This window comes from Eretmochelys imbricata, chromosome 21 (genome assembly GCF_965152235.1).
Source record: "Eretmochelys imbricata isolate rEreImb1 chromosome 21, rEreImb1.hap1, whole genome shotgun sequence".
NCBI classification, from domain to species: domain Eukaryota; kingdom Metazoa; phylum Chordata; order Testudines; family Cheloniidae; genus Eretmochelys; species Eretmochelys imbricata.
The window spans coordinates 16,743,123-16,770,399 of record NC_135592.1 but is presented as its reverse complement, the minus strand read 5'-3'; the positions used below and the strand labels follow the sequence as shown (position 1 = coordinate 16,770,399).

Sequence of the window (27,277 nt, the reverse complement as noted above, 5' to 3'; positions counted from 1 at the left end):
AGCAGGGGGTAGAGAGGCAGTGGGGGAGCGAGTTGGGAGCAGGGGGGCAACGGGTTCCAGGGGAGCAGTGGTCTGGGGTCCCGGCTGCTGGGACGTGCCCAGTGGGTGGCTCTCGAGGGCCCATGGGTGGATGCTCAGACTCTGGGCAGGGGCCCCTGGGGACGGGAAGTGTCTCCCAGATCCGGGTGCTCCCAGCTGCACCAGTGCAAGGGGCCCTGGGGTGGGCAGTGTTAGCTGGAGGCCAGTGGGGCACGTGGGACCGTTCCCAGCCCCCGCCTCTCGCAGCCCATGTGGGGCCGATGCCAGGGGGCCCGAGCGCTCTGGCACCAGCCCAGCAGAGGGGGGTGCATCACTTCCCTGGGCACTGTGCCAGGAATGGGCCCCGCCCTCACCTGGGCAGTAGGGGGATCAAGGTCCTGCATCCCCCAGGCTCTGGCACCCGCAGGGAGTCCCTATGGGCTGACGGCCCCTCCCGCCGTGGCACCCACCAGCCAGGCGATGGCCCCTCCCCCCCGTGGCAGCCGCCTGCCGGGTGACGGCCCCTCCCCCCGTGGCACCCACCAGCCAGGCGACGGCCCCTCCCCCATGGCACCCGCCTGCCGGGCGACGACCCCTCCCCCCGTGGCACCCGCCTGCCGGGCGACGGCCCCTCCCCCGTGGCACCCACCAGCCAGGCGACGGCCCCTCCCCCGTGGCACCCGCCTGCCGGGCGACGGCCCCTCCCCGCGTGGCACCCGCCTGCCGGGCAACGACCCCTCCCCCCGTGGCACCCACCAGCCAGGTGACGGCCCCTCCCCCATGGCACCCGCCTGCCGGGCGACGACCCCTCCCCCCGTGGCACCCGCCTGCCGGGCGACGGCCCCTCCCCCGTGGCACCCACCAGCCAGGCGATGGCCCCTCCCCCCCGTGGCACCCGCCTGCCGGGCGACGGCCCCTCCCCGCGTGGCACCCGCCTGCCGGGCAACGACCCCTCCCCCCGTGGCACCCGCCTGCCAGGCGACAGCCCCTCCCCCCATGGCACCCACCTGCCGGGCAACGGCCCCTCCCCCCGTGGCACCCACCAGCCAGGCGACAGCCCCTCCCCCATGGCACCCGCCTGCCGGGCGACGACCCCTCCCCCCGTGGCACCCGCCTGCCGGGCGACGGCCCCTCCCCCGTGGCACCCACCAGCCAGGCGATGGCCCCTCCCCCCCGTGGCACCCGCCTGCCGGGCGACGGCCCCTCCCCCCGTGGCACCCGCCTGCCGGGCGACGGCCCCTCCCCCCGTGGCACCCACCAGCCAGGCGACGGCCCCTCCCCCATGGCACCCGCCTGCCGGGCGACGGCACCTCCCCCCGTGGCACCCGCCTGCCGGGCAACGGCCCCTCCCCCATGGCACCCGCCTGCCGGGCGACAGCCCCTCCCCCCATGGCACCCACCTGCCGGGCAACGGCCCTTCCCCCCGTGGCACCCACCAGCCAGGCGACGGCCCCTCCCCCATGGCACCCGCCTGCCGGGCGACGACCCCTCCCCCCGTGGCACCCGCCTGCCGGGCGACGGCCCATCCCCCGTGGCACCCACCAGCCAGGCGATGGCCCCTCCCCCCCGTGGCACCCGCCTGCCGGGCGACGGCCCCTCCCCCCGTGGCACCCGCCTGCCGGGCGACGGCCCCTCCCCCCGTGGCACCCACCAGCCAGGCGATGGCCCCTCCCCCATGGCACCCGCCTGCCAGGCGACAGCCCCTCCCCCAATGGCACCCACCTGCCGGGCAACGGCCCCTCCCCCGTGGCAGCCGCCTGCCGGTGCCCTACCTGCAGGGTGATGGTGGAGAGCTGCCCAGCCAGGGCCCGCAGGAGGACGCCGTGGGCCTGGCGGGTGCGGAACATGAGCCCCATGTGCCAGGGCAGCGAGATGCTCAGGGCCGGGTCACTCCAGGCCACCAGGCTGCTGCCCAGGAATCGCTGGGGATTCGCCATCTCTGCAGGAGACACCAGCTCAGCCCATGGGGCCTGCTGCCCCTACGACAGGGGCCCGCGGCCCCGCCCCCCCAAAGAGCCATGCAGGGGCCTAGAGCGGGTCTGGAGGGGCCTTGCTCCCTGGGGACCAGCACTCGGGCAGTGGTTTGTGGCTCCAGCTTTGTCCTGGAGCCCCCTGCCTGCCCCCTCCGAGCCCCCCGCCTGCCCCCCCAAACCTCCTGCCTGTCCCCCCCGGACCCCCCCCGCCTGTCCCCCCCCCTGCGAGCCCTGCACCTGCCCCTGCCCTGAACCCCCAGCCTGTCCCCCCTGGAGCCTCCCGCCTGGCCCCGAGCCCCCTACCTTGCCTGCAGTTCTTGCCCCCAAAGCCCAGGGGGCACTCGCAGCTGAACGTGTCCCACTGGTTGACGCAGGTGCCCCCATTGTGGCAGGTGTTGCTGTCACAGACGTTCTTCTTGGCAGAGCAGCCTGGGGGGTGAGAGCCAGGCTGAGCCCCGGCTGATGGGAAGCGTTCCCCAGAGACGAGGGGGCAGGTGACGCTTTGGGGCTCAGGGAGGGGCACAGACCCAATGGCCGCCCCTTCCCAGGGTCTGAACCCCATGACTGAGGGCAGAGGTACGCCCAGAACCCATGCCGCTTGGCTTGGCACACACACCTCTGTTGCACCCCCATCCTGCGGTACAGGAGACTTTGCCCCCCAGCTCCTATCCCAGAGACCCCCCTAACTTAGGGACCACCTAGCACCCACGAGGCACGGTGCCCCCCGGCTCCTATCCCAGAGCCCCCCCTAAATCAGGGACCACCCAGCACCCACGAGGCACGGTGCCCGCCGGCTCCTATCCCAGAGCCCCCCCTAAATCAGGGACTACCCAGCACCCACGAGGCACGGTGCCCCCCGGCTCCTATCCCAGAGCCCACCCTAAATCAGGGTCTACCCAGCACCTACGCGGCACAGTGCCCCCCAGCTCCTATCCTAGAGACCCCCCTAACTCAGGGACCACCCAGCACCCACCCAGCATGGTGCCCCTCAGCTCCTATCCCAGAGACCCCCCTAATTCAGGGACCATCCAGCACCCACCCGGCAAGGTGCCCCCCAGCTCCTATCCCAGAGCCCCCCCTAACTCAGGGACCACCCAGCACCCACGCGGCACAGTGCCCCCCAGCTCCTATCCCAGAGACCCCCTTAAGCCAGGGACTTCCCAGCACCCATGAGGCACGGTGCCCGCCGGCTCCTATCCCAGAGCCCCCCCTAACTCAGGGACCACCCAGCACCAACGCAGCATGGTGCCCCCCGGCTCCTATCCCAGAGGCCCCCCCCGGAGCTGCCCAGCACCTACCCGGCACGGTGCCATTGTTGGCGATGAAGTCAGCCATGTCCAGCTGGCGATTATCGATCAGCAGGTTCCGGATGCAGCCCACAAACTGCCGGTTGCGCACCGGGAAGCTCTCTGGCAGGTCGGGGACCCCCCCCAGGAGCAGGGGGCCCGTCAGATCCAGGGACCTGGGCAATGGAAGCAGAGTCATACGGGGACATGACCATGCGGTGGGGGATTCCTCACCATTCACGCGCCAGAAAACCCTCCCCTGCCCGGTGCTGGGCTGGCAGGGGCTGCGGGTCGGGAGTGAGGGGCACTGATGGAGCGGGGGGGGCAGGGCTGGCAGGGGCTGCGGGTCGGGAGTGAGGGGCACTGACGGAGTGGGGGGGGCAGGGCTGGCAGGGGCTGCGGGTCGGGAGTGAGGGGCACTGACGGGGGGGGGGCAGGGCTAGCAGGGGCTGCGGGTCGGGAGTGAGGGGCAGCAGCAGCCCCTCCCCTTCTCCCTGTGCAGAAGCCGCTTGGCTTTCGCTACTCGGGGCCCCAGCGAGTCTCTTACTTCTTGGTGCCCGACTGCGTCCCCTGGGCGGAGCAGGAATAGTTCCCCAGCACCTGGCCAAACTTCAGGGCCACAGCCGCGTCGCAGTCGTCCACCGTCACCACGGCCACCTTCTGCTCCGAGGGGCCCTGGGGCACCCCCGACTTCCCAATGACGGGCTGTGAAGAGAGCAAAACCCCAGGGTGCAGCAGGTGGCTGGGGCAGGGCGTGCGGCACAATCCGCACCTCCCTGGCCCAAGGGATTCGGGCACCAGTCAGACCTTTGCTGCCATCCCATCGTGAGAGCAGCCCAGCAGCCTCCTCCCCAAATGGGGCCGCACCCCAGAGAAGAGGAGTCCCCAGCACTCCTGGGACCCAGATCTCGGCCTGCCCCTGCCCGCGGGAAGCGGCTGGAGAGTGACAAGACGGGAACCGGCTGGCAGCCTGCGGGCGTGTGGGGTCGGGGAGAGTAGCAGCCCCAGGAGCTGCCAGCAGAGCCGCTTTGCCATCACCCGCCCGGCCAGCTCATGGCCCGACCTTCTCCTGGCCGCTCCCTGCCCAGCCAGGCCCATGGGAAGCTGGCCCTGCCATGGCCCTGTGGGAGTCAGGCTCCAGGACTCCCATCCCTCAGGCAGTGCAGTGAGCACCTGTGACCAAGTGGGAATTTTGATGCCTATGTGTGCCTCAGTTTCGCCAGTATTCTGCATGGTACTGGGGGCGTGTCTGCTCTCAGGACAGGCTAAGAGACACAGGTGAATGGTGCCCAGCTATCTGCACTGGGCAAGCTGTGGTGACCCCATCTCAGCCAGTCCCCAGGCCAGCGACACCTGGCGCCCAGTGCCCAAAAGGGGATGGATTCCCCGCCCCTCCACAGGGCAAATGGGCTACCCCCCCCCGAGGCAGGAGGGAGTGGGAGAGGAGGGGGAGCAGAGCTGGCTGCGGGTCCCTTGGAACAGGGCGAGGACAGATGGACGGACAGAGCCTGACCAAGGGGAGCTTGGCTGGGCTCTGGGCTCACAGCAGCCGGCACTTGACCCCTTGCTCTGCTGTGCCCAGTGGGTGGGTAAACCCACATGGTGCCGGCAAATGGCACTAATCCCAGCTGAGCCGCCACGTCTCCGCCAGGAGGCTGCCTCGGGCCCTGGCCACGCGGGACACGCTGGAGAGCCAGTGTAGACACCAGCTGTGCCCGTGGGAGGGGCTCTCCCGTTGCTGTCGATCATCTGCCTCCCACCCCCAGCGACCTGGTGCCATCTGCATCCATCCCATTTTGCGCTGCCCCATGGATGGCTCGGGGCAGCCCTCAGCCAGACTTGTGGGGCAGAACTCCTGGCGTGAGACCTTGGGGCCCGCCCTGGGCAGGAGACTGGGAGCCCTGGGATTGGGGCCTCCACCCCTCCCCCAAGAACCCCTCCCCCTGGACCAAGAGTCTCAGATGCTTCCCGCGGGTCCCACCCCACAATTGCCTCCTCCAGCTCTCTGGGGCCCCAGGACAGGAGCCTGCCCCCCGCCCCCACCCCCAGCCAGCTGAGAATTGAGGGGGCTGGGGGGGGATGCAGCGAGCTCAGCACCAGGGTCAGCCCGTAGCGAGGGAGGGGCTGGGCTGGGCCAGGGGCCCAGCGCTGCCTCCTGTGGGGGTCTGCTGGGACCTCTGACTGCCTTGGTGATCGCCTCACCTCCCCTGCCCGTGGCATGGCTGGCAGGCACGGCACTGACAGGCAGCTGCCCGGATGCCCTGCCCTCCGGCTGCCCGCCGGCCCCGCCCCACTCACCTTGTTGTAGTACCGCAGCCGGACCGTGTGCCACTGCCCATCGCTCACGCCGCCCGGCACGGACGGGGACACCGTGGTGGTCGACTCGCCTGGGGGGAGCAGGGGACGCTGGTTGCTGCGGGGCCCTGGCGAGAGGGGCACCCCAGGGGAATGGGGGGAGCCACGGCCTGAGGTGGGCCAGGGAACCCAGAGCTCCCCCCCCCGGCAGCAGGGAGCTGGGCCCTGAGAGGGGAGCGGGGCCTGGGGGCAGAGGGCTCTGCGGGGGGCTGCACGCCCAGGAGCCAGAGGGAGCCAGGGGGTGAGGGGAGGCAGGACCAGGGGAACTGAGAGCCAGGGCAGCTGGGGTGAGGGGTGGGGAGGGCTGGTGGGCCAAGGGGAGCCAGGCCGGGGCCGAGGGGAGCCAGGGCCCGGGCCGAGGGGAGCCGGGTCATGGGGAGCCGGGCCGAGAGGAGCCAGGCCCGGGGCCGAGGGGAGCCGGGCCCGGCCAGGCCCTACCTGCCGAGAAGGTGAACTGGATCTGCTCATGGACGATCTCCAGGGCCACGAAGTCATGCTTCTCGTTGAAGCGGCCATTGTACAGGAGCAGCCCGTTCCGCTCCTTCGTGGCGAACCTGCCCGCGGGGGAGAGGATGAGAACAGCGTCCCCCACAACACACCCCCTGGATCCCCTGCCCTCATGCCTGACAGGCTGAGAGAGCCCAACCCCCCCGGGACCCTCCGAGATGGGCAGGAGCCTGTGTAGTCAATTAGTTTGTGTCAAGGTCCAGACTCCAGAGAAAAAAATAACAATAATGATAATAAGTAAAGGAAAAGATTTCGGGGTCTGTTTAAAAGCATCTGGCTGTCCAGATTTGGCCTACTGTCCCCTGCTGACGAACCCTGGGCATGAGCATGGCCAGAGGACTGGTGCATGGAGGCACCTTGGCCTGGGTGGGGAATGGATGGCATCAGGGCACAGAATTAAGGTGGGTGTCGGGCACAGTTAAGGGGGTGTTGAGGCAGAGTTAAGGGGGGCACTGAGACAGAGTTAACGGGGGGCATCCAGGCAGAGTTAAGATGGGTGCTGGACCAGAGTTAAAGAGGGCATCGGGTCAGCATTTAGGGGGGCATTGGGACAGAGAGAAGGGGTGCATCTGGTCAGAATTAAGGGGGCATCAGAGCAGAGATAAGGGGGGAGAATTAAGGTGATGGGCCCCCATGGAGTGTGCTCCCTGTGCAGTGAGGCATGAGTTCAAGGCTGGGTAGTGGCGATCCCATCTTTGGTCGCCCCACAGCAATCGGAGTATAAAGGTGGCCATGGGCCTGGCTCCCCCGTGCTCCCCGATCCCCCCTCCCCGTCAGAGATCAGAGGAGTGGCGAGGAGCCTGCAGAGCCTGCAGCAGCCCTGCGTGCGTGGGGAGAAGCTGGGCAAGGTCCAGGGCCTGCGCCATGGCAGCCTCACCTCCCTGAGGGCCAGAGATTCTGGGGCTGCTGGGCTGGTTCTGGGGCTCCCTCAGCCCCACGGGGGCCAAGAAGAATGAATATAATGGGGCTGGGACAACAGGGGCTGTGGGTTGGGACTGAGGGGCCGGTGAGCATGGTACATGGACATACCAGTGACACAGGGAAAGGCAGGTACGGGGGGGGTATGGCTGGACGGGGGCACAGGGGGGTATGGCTGGACGGGAGTATGGGGTGGGTATGGCTCAATGGGGATAGAGGGGGTATGGCTGGATGGGGGTAGGGAGGATGGTTTGACTGGATGGGCTACAGAGGGGGGTATGGCTGGACGGGGGTACAGAGGGGTTATGGCTGGATGGGGGCACAGGGGGAGTATGGCTGGATGGGGGTAGGGAGTAGGGTATGGTTGGACAGGGGTATAGAGGGGGTATGGTTGGATGGGGGTATGGAGGGTGGTATGGCTCAATGGGGATACGGGGGGTACAGCTGGATGGGGGTAATGAGGAGGGTATGGCTGGATGGGGTATGGGGGGTGTGACAAAGTGGGACTGTTCTTAATGTTTCCTCTGAATAGTGTGGGGGTGCCTCAGTTTCCCCTGTGCAGTTTTTAAGTATCTAGGTAGTGGGGTAAGGGTGTATGATCATTGCAGAGCCCTAGAGGGCAGGTGTGTGCAGGGGTCTGGACACAGAGAATGGCTGACACCCTGTTTCCTGGCAACTGATGGCCTGGGCCCTTCCCCCCTGTGAGGTGAGAGCTAAAGGGTTGGAGATCAAAGGAATCAGGTGACCTCCTGGCCCGGGAAAGGGACAAAGCCCAGAGGAGGAGGGGCTGGAGAGAGTTTCAGTTTGAGGCTGGCTGGGACATGGAGTGAAGGGCAGACGTGGTTGTCTGGCTCACTGCCCCCCAAAATGGACCCAGATGAGGGGTCCTGTTCTCTGCACCTACAAGCTCTGTGTTAGACCATGTTTCTGTCATCTAATAAACCTTCTGTTTTACTGGCTGGCTGAGAGTCACGTCTGACTGCGGAGTTGGGGTGCAGGACCCTCTGGCTTCCCCAGGAGCCCCGCCTGGGCGGACTCGCTGTGGGAAGTGCACGGAGGGGCAGAGGATGCTGAATGCTCCGAGGTCAGACCCAGGAAGGTGGAAGCTGTGTGAGCTGTGTGTCCCGCAGACAGGCTGCTCCCAGAGAGGAGACTTCCCCAGCGTCCTGACTGGCTTCGTAGGGAGCAGTTCCAGAGCATCGCCCAGGGACTCCGTGACAGGGGGGTATGGCTGTATGGGGGTACAAGGAGGGGTATGGTTGGATGGGGGTATGGAGGACGGCATGGCTGGACGGGCGTACAGAGGGAGGGGTATGGCTGGATGGGGGTACAAGGGGGGTATGGCTGGATGGGGGTACAAGGGGGGTAAGGCTGGATGGGGGTACAGAGGGGTTATGGCTGGATGGAGGTATGGGGGTATGGCTGGACTGGGGTACAGGGGGGTATGGCTGGATGGGGGTACAAGGGGGTATGGCTGGATGGAGGTACAGAGGGGTTATGGCTGGATGGGGGTATGGAGGGTTATGGCTGGATGGGGGCACAAGGGGGGATATGGCTGGACGGGGGTACAGAGGGGTATGGCTGGACGGGGGTACAAAGGGGTATGGCTGGATGGAGGCACAAGGGGGGGTATGGCTGGAGGGGGGCACAAGGGGGGATATGGCTGGACAGGGGTATGGAGGGGGGTGTAGCTGGAGACCAAATTTAGGCTGCTAGTGAAGAGGTTAAAGTCCAGGACTCCCTGGGAGCAGTCTCTGAGATGCCAGGGAGACGGGCAGAGCTGCAGGGTCTCAATGCGGGGATGAGCCGACGGTGTACGGGGGGGGGGGGTTATAACTGGGGCAGGAGGGACCAATAGAGGAAGGATGGGCTCTGCCTAAACCACAATGGACCCAGGCTGCTGGCATGTCAAATTCAAAGGTCATAGAGGAGTTTTTAAACTAGGGGCTGGGGGAAGCTGACAGGTGTAAAGGAGCTCGTGGTTCGGATAGAGACGTCCCTTAGGGGAGGATCTGTTAGTGGGGATTCTCTGTGTCCTACTAAGGAGGAGAGGACAGAAGTTGATACCTAGTGAGGTGGTGGAATCTCCTTCCTTAGAAGTTTTTAAGGTCAGGCTTGACAAAGCCCTGGCTGGGATGATTTAGTTGGGGATTGGCCCTGCTTTGAGCAGGGGGTTGGACTCGATACCTCCTGAGGTCCCTTCCAACCCTGATATTCTACGATTCTGTGAACGTACAGTTAGGAGCTGAAGAGAAACAGATGAAAAGAGCCCCAGACAACTAAACAGGGACACATTTTATAAGTGCTTGTGTACAAATGCTCAAAGTCTGAATACTAAGATGGGTGAACTGGAGAGCCTGGTATTAAATGAGGAGGCTGATAAAACAGGCATCCCAGAAACTTGGTGGACCGATGATAATCAATGGCACACGGTAATACCAGGGTACAAAATATCCAGGACTGACCGAGCGGGTCGTGCTGGTGGGGGACCGGCACTGTATGGGAAAGCAAGCAGAGTCCAATAGAGTAAAAACCTGGAACGAATCAATCTGTGCCGCAGGATCTCCAGTAGGTAGAAAGGTCAATGCTTGGCCAATAAAAGTAGGGGAAGTTGCTCCTGACGCCCTGAGCAGGATGGTGACGGTGACTGTGATATGCTCTAGGAGCTCAGAGAGGTTATACAATAGGAAACTCAACAATAATGGAGGATTTCCCTATCAATGGAAGAGGAAACTGAGGCACAGGAAGTGACTTGGGCAAGAGCACAAAGGGAGTCAGCAACAGAACCCAAGAGTCCCGACTGCCCCCCTCCTGCCTACTTTTAACTATGACACCCCACTCCTCACCTCACCCAGAGCCAGGAGTAGAACCCAGGAGCCCCAGTCACCCATATCCTGCTCTAACCATTAGATCAGACATCTGCACAAGGCACCGCTGACCTCCAGCCCCGAGGAGCTGTTCCAGCTTCCACAGGGTGTGCTGGAAATTCAGGGGTTGGTTGGGGGGCGGGGCAGGTCTTGCCTTCTATGACGAGATAACTGGCTCTGTGGATGAGGGGAAAGCAGTGGACGTGTTGTTCCTGGACTTTGGCAAAGCTTTTGACACGGTCTCCCACAGTATTCTTGTCAGCAAGTTAAAGAAGTATGGGCTGGATGAATGGACTATAAGGCGGATAGAAAGCTGGCTAGATTGTCGGGCTCAACGGGTAGTGATCAATGGCTCCATGTCTAGTTGGCAGCCGGTATCAAGTGGAGTGCCCCAAGGGTCGGTCCTGGAGCCGGTTTTGTTCAATATCTTCATAAATGATCTGGAGGATGGTGTGGATTGCACCCTCAGCAAGTTTGCAGATGACACTAAACTGGGAAGAGAGGTAGATACGCTGGAGGGTAGGGATAAGATACAGAAGGCTCTTAGACAAATTAGAGGATTGGGCCAAAAGAAATCTGATGAGGTTCAACAAGGAAAAGTGCAGAGACCTGCACTTAGGAGGAAAGAATCCCATGCACCGCGACAGACTAGGGACCGAATGGCTCGGGAGCAGTTCTGCAGAAAAGGACCTAGGGGTTACAGTGGACGAGAAGCTGGATTTGAGTCAACAGTGTGCCCTTGTGGCCAAGAAGGCTAACAGGATTTTGGGCTGGGGGCGCTGAGGGGTGGGGGCACTGGGGGCTGTCAGGTGCTGGGGACTGGGGGCACTGAGGGGTGCTGAGGGCTGGGGGTGCTGAGGGATGGGATGCTGGGGGTACTGGGGGCACTGAGGAGGTCTGGGGACTGGGGGCTGAGGAGTGCTGAAAACTGGAGGGTACTGGGGGGTGCTGGGCACGCTGAAGACTGGGGGGCACTGGGGCTGAGGGGCACTGAGGACTGGGGGTATTGAAGGGGGCTGGGGCTGGGGGGCACTAGGAGGTGCTGGGGGCACTGAGGCTTACTTGGGGATACTGGGAGGTGCTCCCTGACCGCTCTGGAAGAGAATGTCACTCTGCAAATGGGGCTCTCCCCCCGGCAGGCAGTGCTGCCCCGGTGCAGCACTAGGGGGTGCTGTTATACAGGGCGCAGGCAAGGGCTCAGCAGGGGGCTCGTAGCCAAATTCCAGACCAAGTCCATCAGCATCAGCCAAAGCTCCTGCCCGCTCCAGATGTGCCTGTGGGTGCCTGTTCACAACGGCTGCTCGGTTCCACCCCAGAGGTGGCTGCATTTAGACCCTGGCAGCTGAGATGGGAGAAGGGTCTGACACGGGTGCTGTGGGGCCCAGCTACAAATGTTATTACAGGTGCTGGGGCAACACCTCGCAGCCAAGCTCAGGGCCCTGCACTGCACAGAGCGTGAACCAGACCATGCCCTGAACAGCTTACACCCTGACTAGATGCAGGCTAGCAGGGGAAACTGAGGCATGGCGAGGGGAAGTGACTGGCCAAGGTCACTCAGCAGGGCAGTGGGGTGTCCTGAGTCCCAGGGCTCTGCCATTGCCCCCGCCTCCCCGTGCATCCAGCACCACATGCCCATTGGCCCAGCCCCTCACCCGCCTCCTGGCGCGCCTCTGCTCTGTAGGGCCTGACCCCATGTCCAGCAATGGGCAGGTACCCGCCGGCCCCTCCTAGCAGGGATTTTCTGTCCCTTGGCCACCCTAATGCTGACTGTAGCACCCCCAGCCAGGACAGCAGTGCATAGGGTGCCCCCCATTCGCACAGCCCAGCAATTTGCCAGGCTGTGGGGTTGCTGGAGGGGGCCATCCCCTCGGCACTCCTGAACAACAGGCCTAGCCCCAGCCCCCCATGCCAGCTGCGATTCATTACCCGCTGTCAGCGCGTAGCAGCCCCCCGTGGGGTGATGGCCCAGCCCCGGCCCCGCCAGGCCCAGCCCCTGCAACGGCTCCACCGCGGGACAAAGGGCCCTGGCTGCCCTGCCTGTGGCTGTGGCTGGCTAGGCCTTTGTTCTGGGCTGACAATGGCTAGCCCTGGCAGGATTATGGGGCGGGGAGCCAGGCCCATTGATGAGGGTTGTGATCTCATCGCTCCTTGGGATAATCCCTCCCATCCCCAAACCCTGCCCGTCCTGCTCTGCCTTAGCTGGGGGGAGAGTGGGGCAGGGCAGGGCCAGGCGGCGAGGCCAGAGGCAGAGGGAAGCAGCTGTTCCAGCCCCACCCCAGCCATGGGGGATCCTCTGGGGGGCCAGGCCTGGGTGAGGGCTGCTGGCGAGCTCGCAGAAAGGCACCCAGGGGCAGACACCCCACCCCACTGGCAGCCAGCCCCCCACCACATCCAGCCAGACAGGCCCTGGAGTGAGTGGAGGGGGCTCCGGGGTCGGGGAGGGCCAATGGAGGAAGACCCCCGGGTGTCCTGCTGGAAAACAATGGGCCCTTCTGGAGCAGCGGAGGGGAGGGGAGAGCCCTGGGCTTTGGAACAAAGATGCCATTTTGTGTCCACCTGCCAGACCCCGATCCCCAGGGGATCTGCTGTGGCAGGGGCTGGGGCAAGGCTGGCACCCCCCAAATAAGAGCTGCCATCGCGGGTCAGCCCAATGGTCCATCATGCCCAGTAGCCTGGAGCAGAGGCAAATGATCCCAAGTTGGGACTCTCCTTCCAGAGTAAGTGGCAGTACCAAGGACAGCCCTCCGGGGAGGGGCCCCCATTATGGAGGAGCCAGGGAACAGCAGCGGGGGATTCGAGGATGAGAGATACGGAGAGCGGGGCTGTGATGAGCGGGAGACCTGCAGGTGAATTGCTGCCTGGCATGAAAGTAGTGGAAGTCGTGCGAATCTAGACAGCCCGGCAGGCCGTGCTGGGGAGGAGCCGGTGGTCGTGGTACCTGTAGGTGCCAGTGACAAAGGGAAAGGCAGGAGAGATGTCCTGGAGGCTGCTAGGGAAGAGGTTACAGTCCAGGACTCCCTAGGAGCAGTCTCTGAAATGCTTCAGTTCCACGCGCAGGGCCAGGGAGACGGGCAGAGCTGCGGGGTCTCGATGCAGGGGTGAGCCGACGGTGGAGACCAGGGGCTCTCAACCTTCCCAGGCTCAGGAGTCTGATCTGTCTTATGGACCCCACGTTACACCTCACTTCACAATGACCGGCTTACAAACCCAGACATGACAATACAAAAGTGTCACGGCCACTGGGACTGGAACAGGGATGACGTTCTCCTTTTTACTATGTCATTATAGAATAAATGGGCTGGACTCTAAATCTTGTCGTCCAGGCAGCGTGTAGGGCCCAGCGCAGGACCAGCGCCGTCTGGATGACGTTTCAGTCTGTGCTGACTTCCCCAGTGCTTTCCATGGAGCCTGCTGTCAAACGAGGCAAATCTCCAGAGGAGTTGTTGTACCCCCAGAAGACCTTGCATACCCCGGGGGTACCCATCCCCATGGCGGGGAACCACGGGTGTAGGGTTGGGGGGTTCGGTTTATGACTGGGAAAGGAGGGACCTATACCACAAGGATGGGCTCTGCCTAAACCCCATAGACCCAGGCTGCTTTCTCTCAAGTGGAGCAGTTTTTAAAGTAAGGGCCGGGGAAGGGGCAGAGACGTCTCTTAGGGGAGGATCTGTTCTGGGGCTTCGCTCTGTCCTCCCCAGGCGGGGAGGGGAGGAGCTGGGACGGCCAGGCCTGTGGGCGGGGAGGTGCTGAGTGGGTGTGGGGGGACTGTCCAATTCACTGACAACACGGAGGACAAGCTGGGGACCCACCTCAGCCCCAGCTCCGCAGGACCCCTGGGCCCAGAGTGCTATTGATACGTGGGCAACGGCTTCCCACCCCGGGGCCAGCACTCAAATGAGGGCGATGTCCCCCCGGAGAAGGTGTCAGTCGCCCAGCCCCCCCCAGCACTGACATGAGGGTGATGCCCCCCCCCGGAGGAGGAGCCAGTCATCCCCCCCTGGCACTCACATGAGGGTGATGCCCCCCCAGAGGAGGTGCCCCCCAGCACTGACATGAGGGTGATGCCCCCCCGGGAGGAGGTGCCAGTCATCCCCCCCCGGCACTCACGTGAGGGTGGCGGTGAAGTGGAAGCGTTGACGCAGGCCCGGGAAGGTGACGAAGGAGTGGGCGGGGAAGCTGCGGCTGCTCATCTCGCAGTAGGGCTTCTCGTAGTCCCCCGAGGGGCAGTCACACTTGAAGCCCCCGACCAGCAGGTTGGTGCAGGTGCCCCCGTTCTTGCAGACGCCCGGCATGCAGCGGCCCAGGTGGGCATTCACCTCACAGTGCTCTCCTGCAGGCAAGGGCAGCCGTCAGGGGCAGTGCCAGGGACCCCCCACCCCAGGGCACGTGCTGCTGGTCCCCGGCTGGTACTGGGAGCCACGGGCACAGCACCCTGCTGCACCCAGCCCCCAGGAGCTAATCGCCCTGCACCAGACAGCACCCCTGGCTCAAGCCCTGCCAATTCCCCAGTGCCCCAAACAGCTCCCCACTGCCACACATCTGGCACATGCCGTCACGCCCGTGCACCGCCAGCCCGGCGCACTGGGGTACCTGACCGAGCAAGGCATGTGCTCCGGGCCCCACTCACAGCCAGGGGCTTGTCCTCGCCCAGTCTGACATGGCTCCCTGGGCTGGCAGCACTGGTATGTGGGGGTGTCTGCAGAAAGCCAGGGGCTCCGCTGGCCGCCTGGCAAAGGCCCTGGGACACGAGGCCGGCCGGAGCCCGAAGGTGCAGGAGCAGGGACGTGGGTCCTGCTGACAGATCCCCAGCTGGGGTGATGCCAGGGAGTAGGCACTCGCCCCGAGGCTGCGGGCACGGGGCAGGCGCTGCGAGGCTCGCGGGAGCGAGGGCACGGCGAGTTACAAGCGGGGTGGGGAACGTGCACTTCCTGGGACGGGCAGGACACCGGGGACAGCGCTTCACAGTGCAGGGGGCCCGGAAAGCTGGGGCTGGGGCAGGCCAGAGGGCAGGGGCAGAGAGAACAGACTCTTGGGTGAGAGGGGAGTAGGCAGGCTGTGATGTTATTGACTTAACGGGGACCGTATAGAACATTGTTGCAACCAAGGTCCTGTAGTGGCACCAAAGCTTGTATAAGGGGGTCAAATGAGGTGTCTCAGACAAGGTCATGGTTTGCTGCTGCTGCTGCTGCTGTCTGTATGTGGGTATCATTTTTGTAGTTGAAGTTATGAATATTGGCTCTGTACTGTCTGTATTTCAAACTTATGCTCTGCTTCTGGGTGACACCCCAGAGAAGTTGGTGTCAGCTCTGCCCAGCCTGCTGGGTGGCCCATGAAGGACCATCAGCTATACAATGACCCATTGAGAGAAGGCAGACACGCCTTGGGACTCAGCAAGGCATGCAGGGACCTGCCTATGGACAGAACTCTGAGGTGTTTCCAGGCCATGTGCTGGGCAGCTTGTCTTTGGGACACAGAAAGCAGAGACCACATGGCAAGAGACTATACAAAGCTGCTGCAGGTCCTCCATCTGGTCTTCAATCCTGTGTCTGGCCTCTGGAGGGACTTTGCTACAAACTGAAGCTCTGAATAAAGGACCGAAAGACCCCTCCCAGCTGGGGACGTTCTGCAGAGACTTGATTTGAACCTGCAGCTTATTCTGTCACTGCTGCAAGCCTGAACCAAGAACTTTGCCATCACTGCATGTCATTGATTCCATTTAACCAATTCTCGCTCTCATCTCTATCTTTTTCCTGTTATGAATAACCCTTTAGATTTTAGATTCTAAAGGATTGGCAACAGCGTGATTTGTGGGTAAGATCTGATTTGTATATTGACCTGGGTCTGGGGCGTGGTCCTTTGGGATCGAGAGAACCTTTGTTCTTTTACTGGGGTATTGGTTTTCATAACCATTTGTCCCCATAACGAGGGGCACTGGTGGTGATACTGGGAAACTGGGGTGTCTGAGGGAATTGCTTGCGTGACTTGTGGTTAACCAGTGGGGTAAAACCAAAGTCTTCTCTGTTTGGCTGGTTTGGTTTGCCTTGGTGTGCACAGAAACCCCAGCCTTGGGCTGTAACTGCCCTCCTTTTAAGCAATTTGTCCTGAATTGGCACTCTCCGTTGGGTCCCGCCAGAACGAGCATCGTTACCCAAGCAGTGTGGCCTGGAGCACTGGCCTGCACTCAGAGGAGCTAGGTTCTGTTCTTGCCTTTGCTAGGAGACCTTAGGTGAGTCCCCCAGCTCTGTACCTCAGTTTCCCCCAAACAGGGATAAGGACCCTGAACGCCTTGTGACACATTCAGAGCTCTACAGATAGGGAAACCGAGGCCCAGAGGAGCACAGAGAGCTGGCCTGAATTTCGATTCCGGGGTCCTGTGCCAGGCCCCTCAGCCATATGCATGGCTCTGGTTCGCAGCTCTCCTGCTGTCAAGCAGCCCCTCAGCGCACAGCAGATAAAAGAACCCGGGGAACAGAGATCTGGGAACACACAGAGATGGAAGCTCTGCCTCAGTGCCCCAAACCCGCCGCTCAGCTCCCCCCCCTGCTCCCCCTCAGTAGGAGTGGGACACTCAGCCGACCAACCACATGCTGCACGCAGCCCAGCACCCTCCCAGCCCCTTGAAAGGCAGGTGCTTTTAACCCCCTCTATCCCGCTGCCTCCTGCCGCTCAGACAGTGACCAGGCAGGTCGGTTTCTCTGCCCTGCTGTTGGGCTGCACCCCTGTAAGGGGCTGGGTACCAGCACCAGCTTCCACGGAGACTAGCAGCATCCTGGGCCCTGCTCGCCTGGCTTGGCTGTACATCTAAGGGCCCGATTCTCAGCTGGTGCAAATCGACACAATGGGGCTGCACCAGCTTACGCCATCTTATGCCAGCAGAGAACTGGGCCCACCCTTGACGGGCCAGCAGCCTGGAACCCCGCAGAATCTGGGATGAATCACAGAAGCAACTCTGCCCATCTGCGCCTCCTACTCTGAGCAGCCAGCGTAGTCCCAGCCCAGAGACCCTGCCCACGCCAGCCCTGCGCTAAGTGTGTGTCCTGCAGTCCCATGTGACGAAGCAGGACTGTTCTTAATGTTTTTTCTGAATACTGTGTGGGTGCCTCAGTTTCCCCTAGGCAGTTCTTAAGTATCCAGGTGGTGAGATAAGGGGGTGTGATTGTGGCAGAGCCCTAGAGGGCCAGTGTGATGGTGTCTGCACAGAGAATGGCTGACACCCTGTTTCCTGGCAACTGATGGCCTGGGCCCTTCCTCCTGCAAGGTGAGAGCTAAAGGTTTGAAGAACAAAGGAATCAGGTGGCCTCCTGGCCCGGGGGAAAGGGGAAAGCCCAGAGGAGGAGGGGTTGGAGGGAGTTTCAGTTTGGGGCTGGCTGGGGATGGGGAGTGACGTGCAGATGTGGTTGTCTGGCTCACTGCCCCCCAAAATGGACCCAGATGAGGGGTCCTGTTCTCTGCACCTACAAGCTCTGTGTTAAACCATGTTCCTGTCGTCTAATAAACCTCTGTTTTACTGGCTGGCTGAGAGTCATGTCTGACTGCGGAGTTGGGGGGCAGGACCCTCTGGCTTCCCCAGGACCCAGCTTGGGCGGACTCGCTGTGGGAAGCGCATGGAGGGGCAGAGGATGCTGAATGCTCCGAGGTCAGACCCAGGAAGGTGGAAGCCGGGTGAGCTGTGTGTCCTGCAGACAGGCTGCTCACAGAGAGGAGACTTCCCCAGAGTCCTGACTGGCTTCATAGGGAGCAGTTCCAGAGCATCGCCCGGGGACTCCGTGACACCCTTTCCACGCCAGCCCTGCGCTAAGTGTGTGTCCTGCAGTCCCGCAGCCAAGAGACCCACAACAACAACCCCGCGTGCTCACAGGCCGGCTCCCACAACACATCCCGCAAGAACAACCCCGCGTGCTCACAGGCCGGCTCCCACAACACACCCGCGTGCTCACAGGCCGGCTCCCACAACACACTCCGCAAGAACAACCCCGCGTGCTCACAGGCCGGCTCCCACAACACACCCCACCACAACAACAATGCGTGTACACAGGCCGGCTCCCACAACACACCCTGCAACAACAAGCCCACGTGTACACAGTCCAGATCACACAACAGACCCCACAACAAGCCCATGCACATGCCCGAAGGAGGAATAACCGCTGTGGTGACCGTTTTATCACCAGAGCAAGGGGACGAAGCACTGAAGGGGCCCGGGTGAAATCTGCCGAGAGCTGGGGGATCAGGGCACTCCTGTGATCACAGGCCAGCGGGTGCTGCCCTTGTTTGCTGGCTCAGGGCCTTAGCCTGGGAACTGTGTGGGGCAGGGGCTGTCACGCCGTCTGTGCTGAGCCCACCCGATGGGGCCCCAACGTGCTGCTCGACACCCAGGATCAATAGCAGGAATGGCCAGGGACCCTGGAGCCGGTGCCTTGGGAAGTTCTAGATTTATGGCTGTTTCTCGGGGAAGAGGCGCCAGGAATTACCAAGAAACAGATTCAACCTTTCAGCTGCTGCTAATACAAACTAACGTGCAAGGCGACGGCTTCGGCACGGCACCAGTGCCTGGGTGGCGATGCGCAGGACAGGCAGGCCGCACGCTGGGTCGAGCCGGGGCCGGGGCCGGGGCCGAGCCGGGGCCGGGGGGTGGGATTGGTTTCTTTGCTATGACTCTGGCTGTCGAAGACAGAGATTTTGAACAAGCAATTGCAAGACGCGCCCCAGGGCAGACTCCCCGCACAGAGCCAGGGCTGCAGCTGGGGCCACGGCCAGGCCTGTGCCACACAGAGACCGTCCCTGTGTCCGGGGCGGGCAAGGAACTGGCACGCTGGGAAGTGACCCCTGGCCTTTTAGCACCGCCACTGAGAGGCACTTCGCCCTGCTGCATTCTTCCAACACGCACCCCACCACCACCACCACCCCAGCTCCTGCCTTCTAACTTCCTGCACAGGCCGGCACCTCCCAGAGGGCCCCTCGGCTTGGCCAGGGTCCCCCCCCGGCTTGCTGTCTTCGGGGTTTCCCAGCCAGGCAGCGGGAGGGGGAACCTGCCGTGTGGCTCTGAGGTTTCTTCCCCACTGACAGTAAAAGGTTTCACAGCAGGGCCCCCTGCGTGCGGCACGCCGGGAACACTGGCCGCAGCACAGACCAGCCCGGCTGGCGTGGATCGCAGGGGGCACAGGGAGCCCTTCAGAATGAGCCCCCCCAGCCTGCGCCCAGGTCTCCGCAAACACTGGGGCAGGCGTTCGGAAGTGCTCAGCACCCAGCAGCTCCCATTGGGATCCTTCTCACTGGGGGCCCAGTGGGGATTCTTCATTGCCCCAGTGTGGGAGGGGAATTCTCCATTGCCAGGGAGCTCACAGCTTTCTACAGTCCCGGGTCACACTCCCTTCAGCGCCATCACCCCGGCTACACTTGGGGAAACTGAGGCCCAGAGCGGGGCTAAGAGCTAAAAAGAGAATTTGTGACACAGCCAGGGAGAGAGCTCAGGAATCCCAATCCGACACCACTCCCCTCCCAGAGCTGGGAATAGAACCCAGGAGTCCTAGCTCCCAGCCCGCACTGCTGAAACCCCGAACCCCCATGTCTCTCCCAGAACTTGGGCCAGAACCCAGGAGTCCTGCCTGCAGTCATGTGTTCTAACCACTAGTCCCCGCATCCCCGTGTCCATCCCAGGTGATGTGGGGGAGCATTTACTGACACCCAACCTGCGGTGCTGGCAGCCTCCTGGGGCAGGGCTTGGGGGCAGGCAGTGGAGGGACACTGGGGGGCACCAGGCCTGGTTTACCGGGGTCCTGGGTCTGCAGTGGGTATCACAGGGGCACGCCAAGCTGTTATGCCACTGCTGGGTTTGGAGGTCACTAGCTGCCAGGGTGAACAGGGATGGGGGGCTGGCAGCTGTGGAGCACGTCTGAGGGGAGGGAGGGTCTCTGGGAGGACACAGGGTGGGTGGTGTCCCTGTGTGGGAGCAGGCCAGACACTGGGGCCAGGCTCTTCGCAGGCGCTAAGAGGGGGCAGGCCGGGGGCTCGGGCTCAGAACAAGTGGCTGCTGCGTCCTCAGGCTAGGGCTGGACAATCCCACAGGTGGGGGCAGCCTGGCCATTGCAGGAGGCTGCCCCACTCCATGGCCTGCCCCACGGCTCACGGCACAGCCTCCAGCAGGCCTCAGTGCTCCGGCCCCGGCTCCAGCCCCTTGCGGTGGGGACGCTCCACTCCAGGGCTGGGGCTAGGGCAGAGACCCCACCCGGGCCATGGGCCTCAGGGACACCCCCCCGCCCCACAGAGACATGCCCAACAGACATGAGACATGGCCACTGCCATGGACTTGAATTAGTGCCTTGGGTGTGTGAAGGGGGCTGGGTGGAAGGCCCCCACTATGCCCCAGCCCTCCAAGCCAGCCAGCCCAGGCCCCGGGAGGTGGAGAGGGATGGCTGGAGAGGGGTGAGGAGGGGGGTACAGATGCGGCTGGCCGGACGGGGGTACGGATGGGACAGCTGGAGAGGGTGGTACGGAGGGGGGTACAGATGCGGCTGGCCGGATGGGGGTACGGATGGGATGGCCGGACGGGAGTACGGAGGGGGGTACGGATGCGGCTGACCGGAAGGGGTTACGGAGGGGGGTACAGATGTGGCTGGCTGGACGGGGGTACGGATGGGCTGGCCAGACGGGGGTACGGAGGGGGGTACAGATGGGCTGGCCAGACGTGGGTACGGATGCGGCTGGCCGGACGGGGGTACGGAGGGGGGTACGGATGTGGCTGGCCAGACGGGGGTGCGGATGGGCTGGCCAGACAGGGGTACAGATGCGGCTGGCCGAACGGGGGTATGGATGGGCTGGCCAGACAGGGGTACGGAGGGGGGTACGGATGCGGCTGACTGGAAGGGGTTATGGAGGGGGGTACAGATGTGGCTGGCTGGACGGGGGTACGGATGCGGCTGGCCGGATGGGGGTGCGGATGGGCTGGCCAGACAGGGGTACAGATGCGGCTGGCCGGATGGGGGTACGGAGGGGGGTACGGATGCAGCTGGCCGGACGGGGGTACGGAGAGGGGTACAGATGGGCTGGCCAGATGTGGGTACGGATGCGGCTGGCCGGACGGGGGTACGGATGCGGCTGGCCGGACGGGGGTACGGAGGGGGGTACGGATGCGGCTGGCAGGACGGGGGTACGGAGGGGGGTACGGATGCAGCTGGCCGGACGGGGGTACGGAGGGGGGTATGGATGCGGCTGGCCAGACAGGGGTACAGATGCGGCTGGCCGGACAGGGGTACGGATGGGCTGCCCGGAGGGGGGTACGGATGCGGCTGGCCGGACGGGGGTATGGAGGGGGGTACAGATGTGGCTGGCCAGACAGGGGTACAGATGCGGCTGGCCGGACGGGGGTACGGAGGGGGGTACAAATGCAGCTGGCCGGACGGGGGTACGGATGCGGCTGGCCGGACGGGGGTACGGAGGGGGGTACGGATGTGGCTGGCCGGACGGGGGTGCGGATGGGCTGGCCGGACGGGGGTATGGATGGGCTGCCCGGATGGGGGTACGGAGGGGGGTACGGATGGGCTGGCCGGACGGGGGTACAGAGGGGGGTACGGATGCGGCTGGCCAGACAGGGGTACAGATGCGGCTGGCCGGACGGGGGTACGGAGGGGCTGCCCGGAGGGGGGTACGGATGCGGCTGGCCGGCCGGGGCACGGCCGGGGCCGGCCAGACGGACAGAGGCGCGTGTGGGGACAGGCAGAGGCGCCCTCCCCCGCTCACCGGTGAAGCCGGCGTGGCAGCGGCAGGTGTAGCCGCCCTCCCGGCTGTGGCAGCGGCCGTTGCGGCCGCAGGGGCCGGAGGGGCACAGGTCGATCTCGCTCTCGCAGTAGTGGCCGGTGAAGCCGGCGGGGCAGCGGCACCGCAGGCCGCCCACGGGGCGGATGGGCCGGAAGAGGACGGTGGCGGAGGCCAGGAAGGGCGCGGAGCTGTCGAAGCGCAGGACGGACAGGCAGCTCATGTAGTTCTCGCAGGGCTCCCGCAGGCAGACGTTGTCGTCGAAGGGCAGCACCCGCTGCTCGGAGACGGCGGCCAGCAGCGTGCGGTTGAGGTAGAGCCGCTCCTGCAGGTCCTGGGAGGGGACGTAGCGCCCCCCGCGGGCCCCGCCCGGCAGCAGCACCGACAGGCTGACGTTGAGGATGTGGGCGGCCGGCACGTCCGTGTCGTTCTGGATGCTGAAGAGCACCACGTGGTGGCGGGGGGCCGCGAGCACGGCCGCCACCCCCTGCAGGAAGAGCGCCAGCAGCGGGGAGAGGAAGCGCTCCTGGGACATGTTCTCCAGGCGCAGCGTGATGCTGTTGGTCAGCGTCTCGTCCGTGACGATGGTCACCCGCAGGGTGCACTGGGCCGCCACGCTGTGCACGCCGTCTGCGAGAGAGGAGGGCACGGCGTGAATGGCGCCCGCGGGGCTGGGGCTCCCCCTGCCTCGGGGACAGGCTTCGCCCGCTCCTGAGTCTCCCAGGAAGGCCCCAGGGCCGGGCTGCGGGTCGGGAGTGAGGGGCACCGGCAGAGCTGGGGCGGGAGCCCAAAGCCTCGTTCTTCTGGGAGCTGCTCCTGACACCCCCGCATGAGCCCCCCCCCCCCCGCATGTCCCGGAGCCCCCGGCTGTCGCCTGCCACTGGCTTCCCTGGTGGCTCAGCACCACGCTGGAGATTAACTTGTCACAGCCCCTCCCTGGAGGGTCCCAGTGGGTGGGGGGCGGCTGTGCAGTGTGACGGGGGGCTGTGCAGTGTGATGGGGAGGGGAGGGGGCTGTGCAGTGTGATGGGGAGGGGAGGGGTTGTGCAGTGTGACGGGGGCTGTGCAGTGTGATGGGGAGGGGAGGGGGCTGTGCAGTGTGATGGGGAGAGGCTGTGCAGTGTCACAGGGAGGGGAGGGGTTGTGCAGTGTGACAGGGGCTGTGCAGTGTGATGGGGAGGGGAGGGGCTGTGCAGTGTCACAGGGAGGGGAGGGGAGGGGTTGTGCAGTGTGACAGGGAGCTGTGCAGTGTGATGGGGAGGGGAGGGGCTGTGCAGTGTCACAGGGAGGGGAGGGGAGGGGCAGTGTAGTGTGACGGGGAGCTGTGCAGTGTGATGGGGAGGGGGCTGTGCAGTGTGATGGGGAGGGGCTGTGCAGTGTCACAGGGAGGGGTTGTGCAGTGTGACGGGGGGCTGTGCAGTGTGATGGGGAGGGGCTGTGCAGTGTCACAGGGAGGGGAGGGGAGGGGTTGTGCAGTGCGATGGGGAGGGGCTGTGCAGTGTCACAGGGAGGGGAGGGGAGGGGTTTTGCAGTGTGACAGGGAGCTGTGCAGTGTGATGGGGAGGGGAGGGGGCTGTGCAGTGTCACAGGGAAGGGAAGGGAGGGGTTGTGCAGCGTGATGGGGAGGGGGCTGTGTAGTGTCACAGGGAGGGGAGGGGTTGTGCAGTGTGACAGGGGCTGTGCAGTGTGATGGGGAGGGGATGGGTTGTGCAGTGTGATGGGGAGGGGCTGTGCAGTGTCACAGGGAGGGGAGGGGAGGGGTTGTGCAGTGTGACGGGGAGCTGTGCAGTGTGATGGGGAGGGGAGGGGGCTGTGCAGTGTGATGGGGAGGGGCTGTGCAGTGTCACAGGGAGGGGTTGTGCAGTGTGACGGGGGCTGTGCAGTGTGATGGGGAGGGGAGGGGGCTGTGCAGTGTGATGGGGAGGGGCTGTGCAGTGTCACGGGGAGGGGAGGGGAGGGGTTGTGCAGTGTGACGGGGAGCTGTGCAGTGTGATGGGGAGGGGAGGGGGCTGTGCAGTGTGATGGGGAGGGGCTGTGCAGTGTCACAGGGAGGGGTTGTGCAGTGTGACGGGGCTGTGCAGTGTGATGGGGAGGGGCTGTGCAGTGTCACAGGGAGGGGAGGGGAGGGGCAGTGCAGTGTCACAGGGAGGGGGCTGTGCAGTGTCACAGGGAGGGGAAGGGAGAGGCAGTGCAGTGTCACAGGGAGGGGGCTGTGCAGTGTCACAGGGAGGGGAGGGGCTGTGCAGTGTGACGGGGAGTTGTGCAGTGTGATGGGGAGGGGAGGGGGCTGTGCAGTGTGATGGGGAGGGGCTGTGCAGTGTCACAGGGAGGGGAGGGGAGGGGTTGTGCAGTGTGACGGGAGAGGAAGGGGGTTGTGCAGTCTGCCCTCGGCCCCATCACTCCCCTGACTTGTTCCCCGTGCCGGGCTTGTTGGGGTCCCTGTGTGACACGAGGTTGCTGGCTCTCAGCTCAGGTCCCCACAGCACTGGAGCTGCTGGCCCCGGGACCCGTCTCTCTGGAGCTTCACCCCAGACCCCGCTGGGGCCCTGAGGTTCAGCAGCAGGGGAAGGGGGGGTTGCTGCCCCACTGCTGTTTGTGTGGCCCCTGCTCCGAGGGGCAAGCAGAGGGACCCTGCCAGGTGTCATGTCCCCCCCAACCCCGTCTGCCCTGGGCCATGGGGCGCCATCCCTTTGACCAGCTCCTCCCTGGTGCCTTCTACCCTGGGAATTGACCCTTGAACTCTGAGGATATGGAGAGCGGGTCCTGCTGCCGGGCCCCCGTGGCCAGCCTGACAGGGTTCACGCCCCCCGCCAGTGGGACCAGCTCTGCGGCTACCGCAGGGGGCAGGAGCAGCTCCCAGGAGCTCTCAAGAGAATCAAGCTGCTGCTGCCCCTGCCCAATCCCAGGCTGCACCCCAGAGAAAGCCAGGCCTGGGCCAGCCTGACACACTGCTCTGAGCAATACCAGAGTGACTCCGGAGTGACCCCAGATCCCTCGGGGCTTGTCTACACTCCGTGGGTGGACACACACTTAGTGCAAACTGAGGGCAGCCCAGACCTGTGGGGCCCCGACTTTGCCGGTCCCCACCCAGACCTGCCCCATGGGGGACCCTAGGAAGTGGGACACAGAACCACCAGTTCAAACCCACCTTGTTCCAAGCTCCCCCCTTCACTTCCTGGCCACGCCCCATTCCAGGCCACCTCCCCTCCCCCGCATTACTATGTCAAGCCTGTCCCCTCATCTGGGTGCCCGCACATGCATGCATAAGCCCCGCCAAGCCCTTGGGGAGAAGAAACGCAGCTCCCCCCACCCCATGGGCACAGATGGGGAAACCGAGGCACGGGGGACAGGGACCAGCCCCAGAGTTGGGACAGACCTGGGGACAGAACCCAGGAGCCCAGCCTGGCAGTGGGGCGAGGGACAGCAGACACTGTGGGTAGATGTCGTCTTGGAGGACAACGGGGCGATCTAGGCACCCCCACTGGCCATGCTGGCACAAGGGCCGGGGCTGGAACCTGGCCGGGAGGAGACGGAAGTGAGGTCACTGAGATGCCTGCCCCAGGGGTGCCTGGGCGGCAGGGCAGGTGGCTACGGAGAAGAACGAGGACGGGTGCTGCCCCCCAGCCCGCAGCCTTGGCCCAGGCGGTGGGGAAAGGGAACCTGGCTCATCCCCCATCAGCAGGCCAAGCCAAGCCCCGCAGCCCCAAGCTGCCAGGCTGCAGGGGTGTCGCCCGGCCCTGAGTTACTGAGCGATGTCCAGCCACGCCAGCCACAGGCACCACGGAAACACTCCCAGCATGCCCAGCCTGGTGCCCCTCACTGCCCGGCTGGGTGCCTGGGGCCGGCTGCCAGAGCTGGGGAGCTGCCAGCCAGTTCCCTGCCAGGTGAGCCCCATGGCACAGCCGCCCCTCCCCATGTCCTGCAGCCGGGGTGGCTGTCGGCGTACAGGGCACATGGGTGGTGTCTTCAAACAGGCCCCCCAGGCAGCGGTGCTAGGACACCAGGCTGCCCTCTGCGACCTCCAGCCCGCTGGTCTCTGGCCGTCTCCCCTCACGCCCCGTGCAGCCCCTGCAAGGCCCAGGGCTCAGAAGGGGCATTTCAGCAGGCACCCTCCTGCACATGAGGCCAGCAGCTGTGCGCCAGCAGGTGCCAAAGCAGACAGCTGGCAGCCAACACCCAATAGGAACCCTTTTCCCAGCAGCTGGGGGGCCGTTCTCACACGCTGGACCTCACTGGGGGCTCCCTCAACTCCTAGCCCACATCAGCCTGTGGCTACCAGGTTATGCCCCCTGGCTAGTCGGTATCTGTCTGGCTCCCAGCCCAGGGGACATGACAGACCATGCTGCCCATCTCAGCCCAGCCCCAGCCACTCTCTGTGGCAGGTTAGTTCTGGCCACAGGAGCCGCCTGTCTCGCTGACCCCTGGGAGTTAGCCTGCACGAGTTGCCCCCGAGCCCTGGGGGGGCTGAGGGGAAGGGGCACATGCTGCACCTGGGGCTCATCACGCTTCTCCATGCCATAGCAGTGAGGTCTCTCTCTGTGGAGAACCTCCCTCAAATAGAAGCAGTGTAGGGGCTATGTCACACAGCTGAGCTTCCAGCAGAGGGCAGCAGTCTCTGTCTCTCTCTCACACACACAAACATACCAGTTCATCACAACTCTTAGTGCTGTTTCAGCCAGGGATCTCAAAGCACTGTGCAAAGGCGGGTCAGTAGCATCGCCGTCATTAGACAGCTGGAGAAACTGAGGCACAGCATGGAGGAGTGACACCTGAGGTCACCCAGGAACTCAGTGCCAGAGTCCTGATCTAACCACTAGCCCTCACAGCCCCCCCGCCCCCCAGAGCCAGGGACAGAGCACAAGAGTCCTGAAAAGGGATGTGGACAAATTGGAGAGAGTCCAGCGGAGGGCAACGAAAATGATTCAGGGACTGGAACACATGACTTATGAGGGGAGGCTGAAGGAACTGGGGTTATTTAGTCTGCAGAAGAGAAGAGTGAGGGGGGATTTGATAGCAGCCTTCAACTACCTGAAGGGGGGCGTCCAAAGAGGATGGAGCTCGGCTGTTCTCAGTGGTGGCAGAGGACAGGACAAGGAGTAATGGTCTCAAGTTGCAGTGGGGGAGGTTTAGGTTGGATGTTAGGAAAAACTTTTTCACTAGGAGGGTGGTGAAACACTGGAATGCGTTACCTAGGGAGGTGGTGGAATCTCCTTCCTTTCAGGTTTTTAAGGTCAGGCTTGACAAAGCCCTGGCTGGGAGGATTTAGTTGGGGATTGGTCCTGCTCTGAGCAGGGGGTTGGACTAGATACCCCCTGAGGTCCCTTCCCACCCACCCACCCCCACCCCCGATCGTCTATGGTTCTCTGACTCCCAGCCCTGCACTCAGCCCAGACCGCAAAACTCTGAAGGCACCTGCCTTAGGCATGGGGACTTCGCCCTGGTGCCAGCATCCACCTGCCCCCCACGTGCATTCCCCCCCCCCCACCCCAGGTGGCTGCAGCCCAGCAGCACGTCACCTGTGCAAGGAGCCACTGCTGAGAACCGTGACATCTCACTGTGGGGCCACAAGGGGAGGCTCCAGCACCATGAACTGAGCTGCGGGGGGG

At 64.1% G+C, this 27,277-nt stretch overlaps 1 protein-coding gene across 1 annotated transcript in view; it reads right to left on the bottom strand.

The window, feature by feature from the left end:
• Nucleotides 1-27,277, bottom strand: part of CELSR2 (cadherin EGF LAG seven-pass G-type receptor 2) — a 78,906-nt gene that overhangs the window by 33,764 nt on the left and 17,865 nt on the right. The window contains exons 2-9 of the mRNA XM_077839245.1: nucleotides 21,658-22,302; nucleotides 14,032-14,254; nucleotides 6,071-6,186; nucleotides 5,576-5,664; nucleotides 3,825-3,982; nucleotides 3,290-3,453; nucleotides 2,295-2,420; nucleotides 1,791-1,957 (exon numbers count right to left, since the gene is read on the bottom strand). Of these exons, the coding sequence (XP_077695371.1) occupies nucleotides 1,791-1,957; nucleotides 2,295-2,420; nucleotides 3,290-3,453; nucleotides 3,825-3,982; nucleotides 5,576-5,664; nucleotides 6,071-6,186; nucleotides 14,032-14,254; nucleotides 21,658-22,302 (1,688 nt within the window). The remainder of the gene's footprint in view (nucleotides 1-1,790; nucleotides 1,958-2,294; nucleotides 2,421-3,289; nucleotides 3,454-3,824; nucleotides 3,983-5,575; nucleotides 5,665-6,070; nucleotides 6,187-14,031; nucleotides 14,255-21,657; nucleotides 22,303-27,277) is intronic.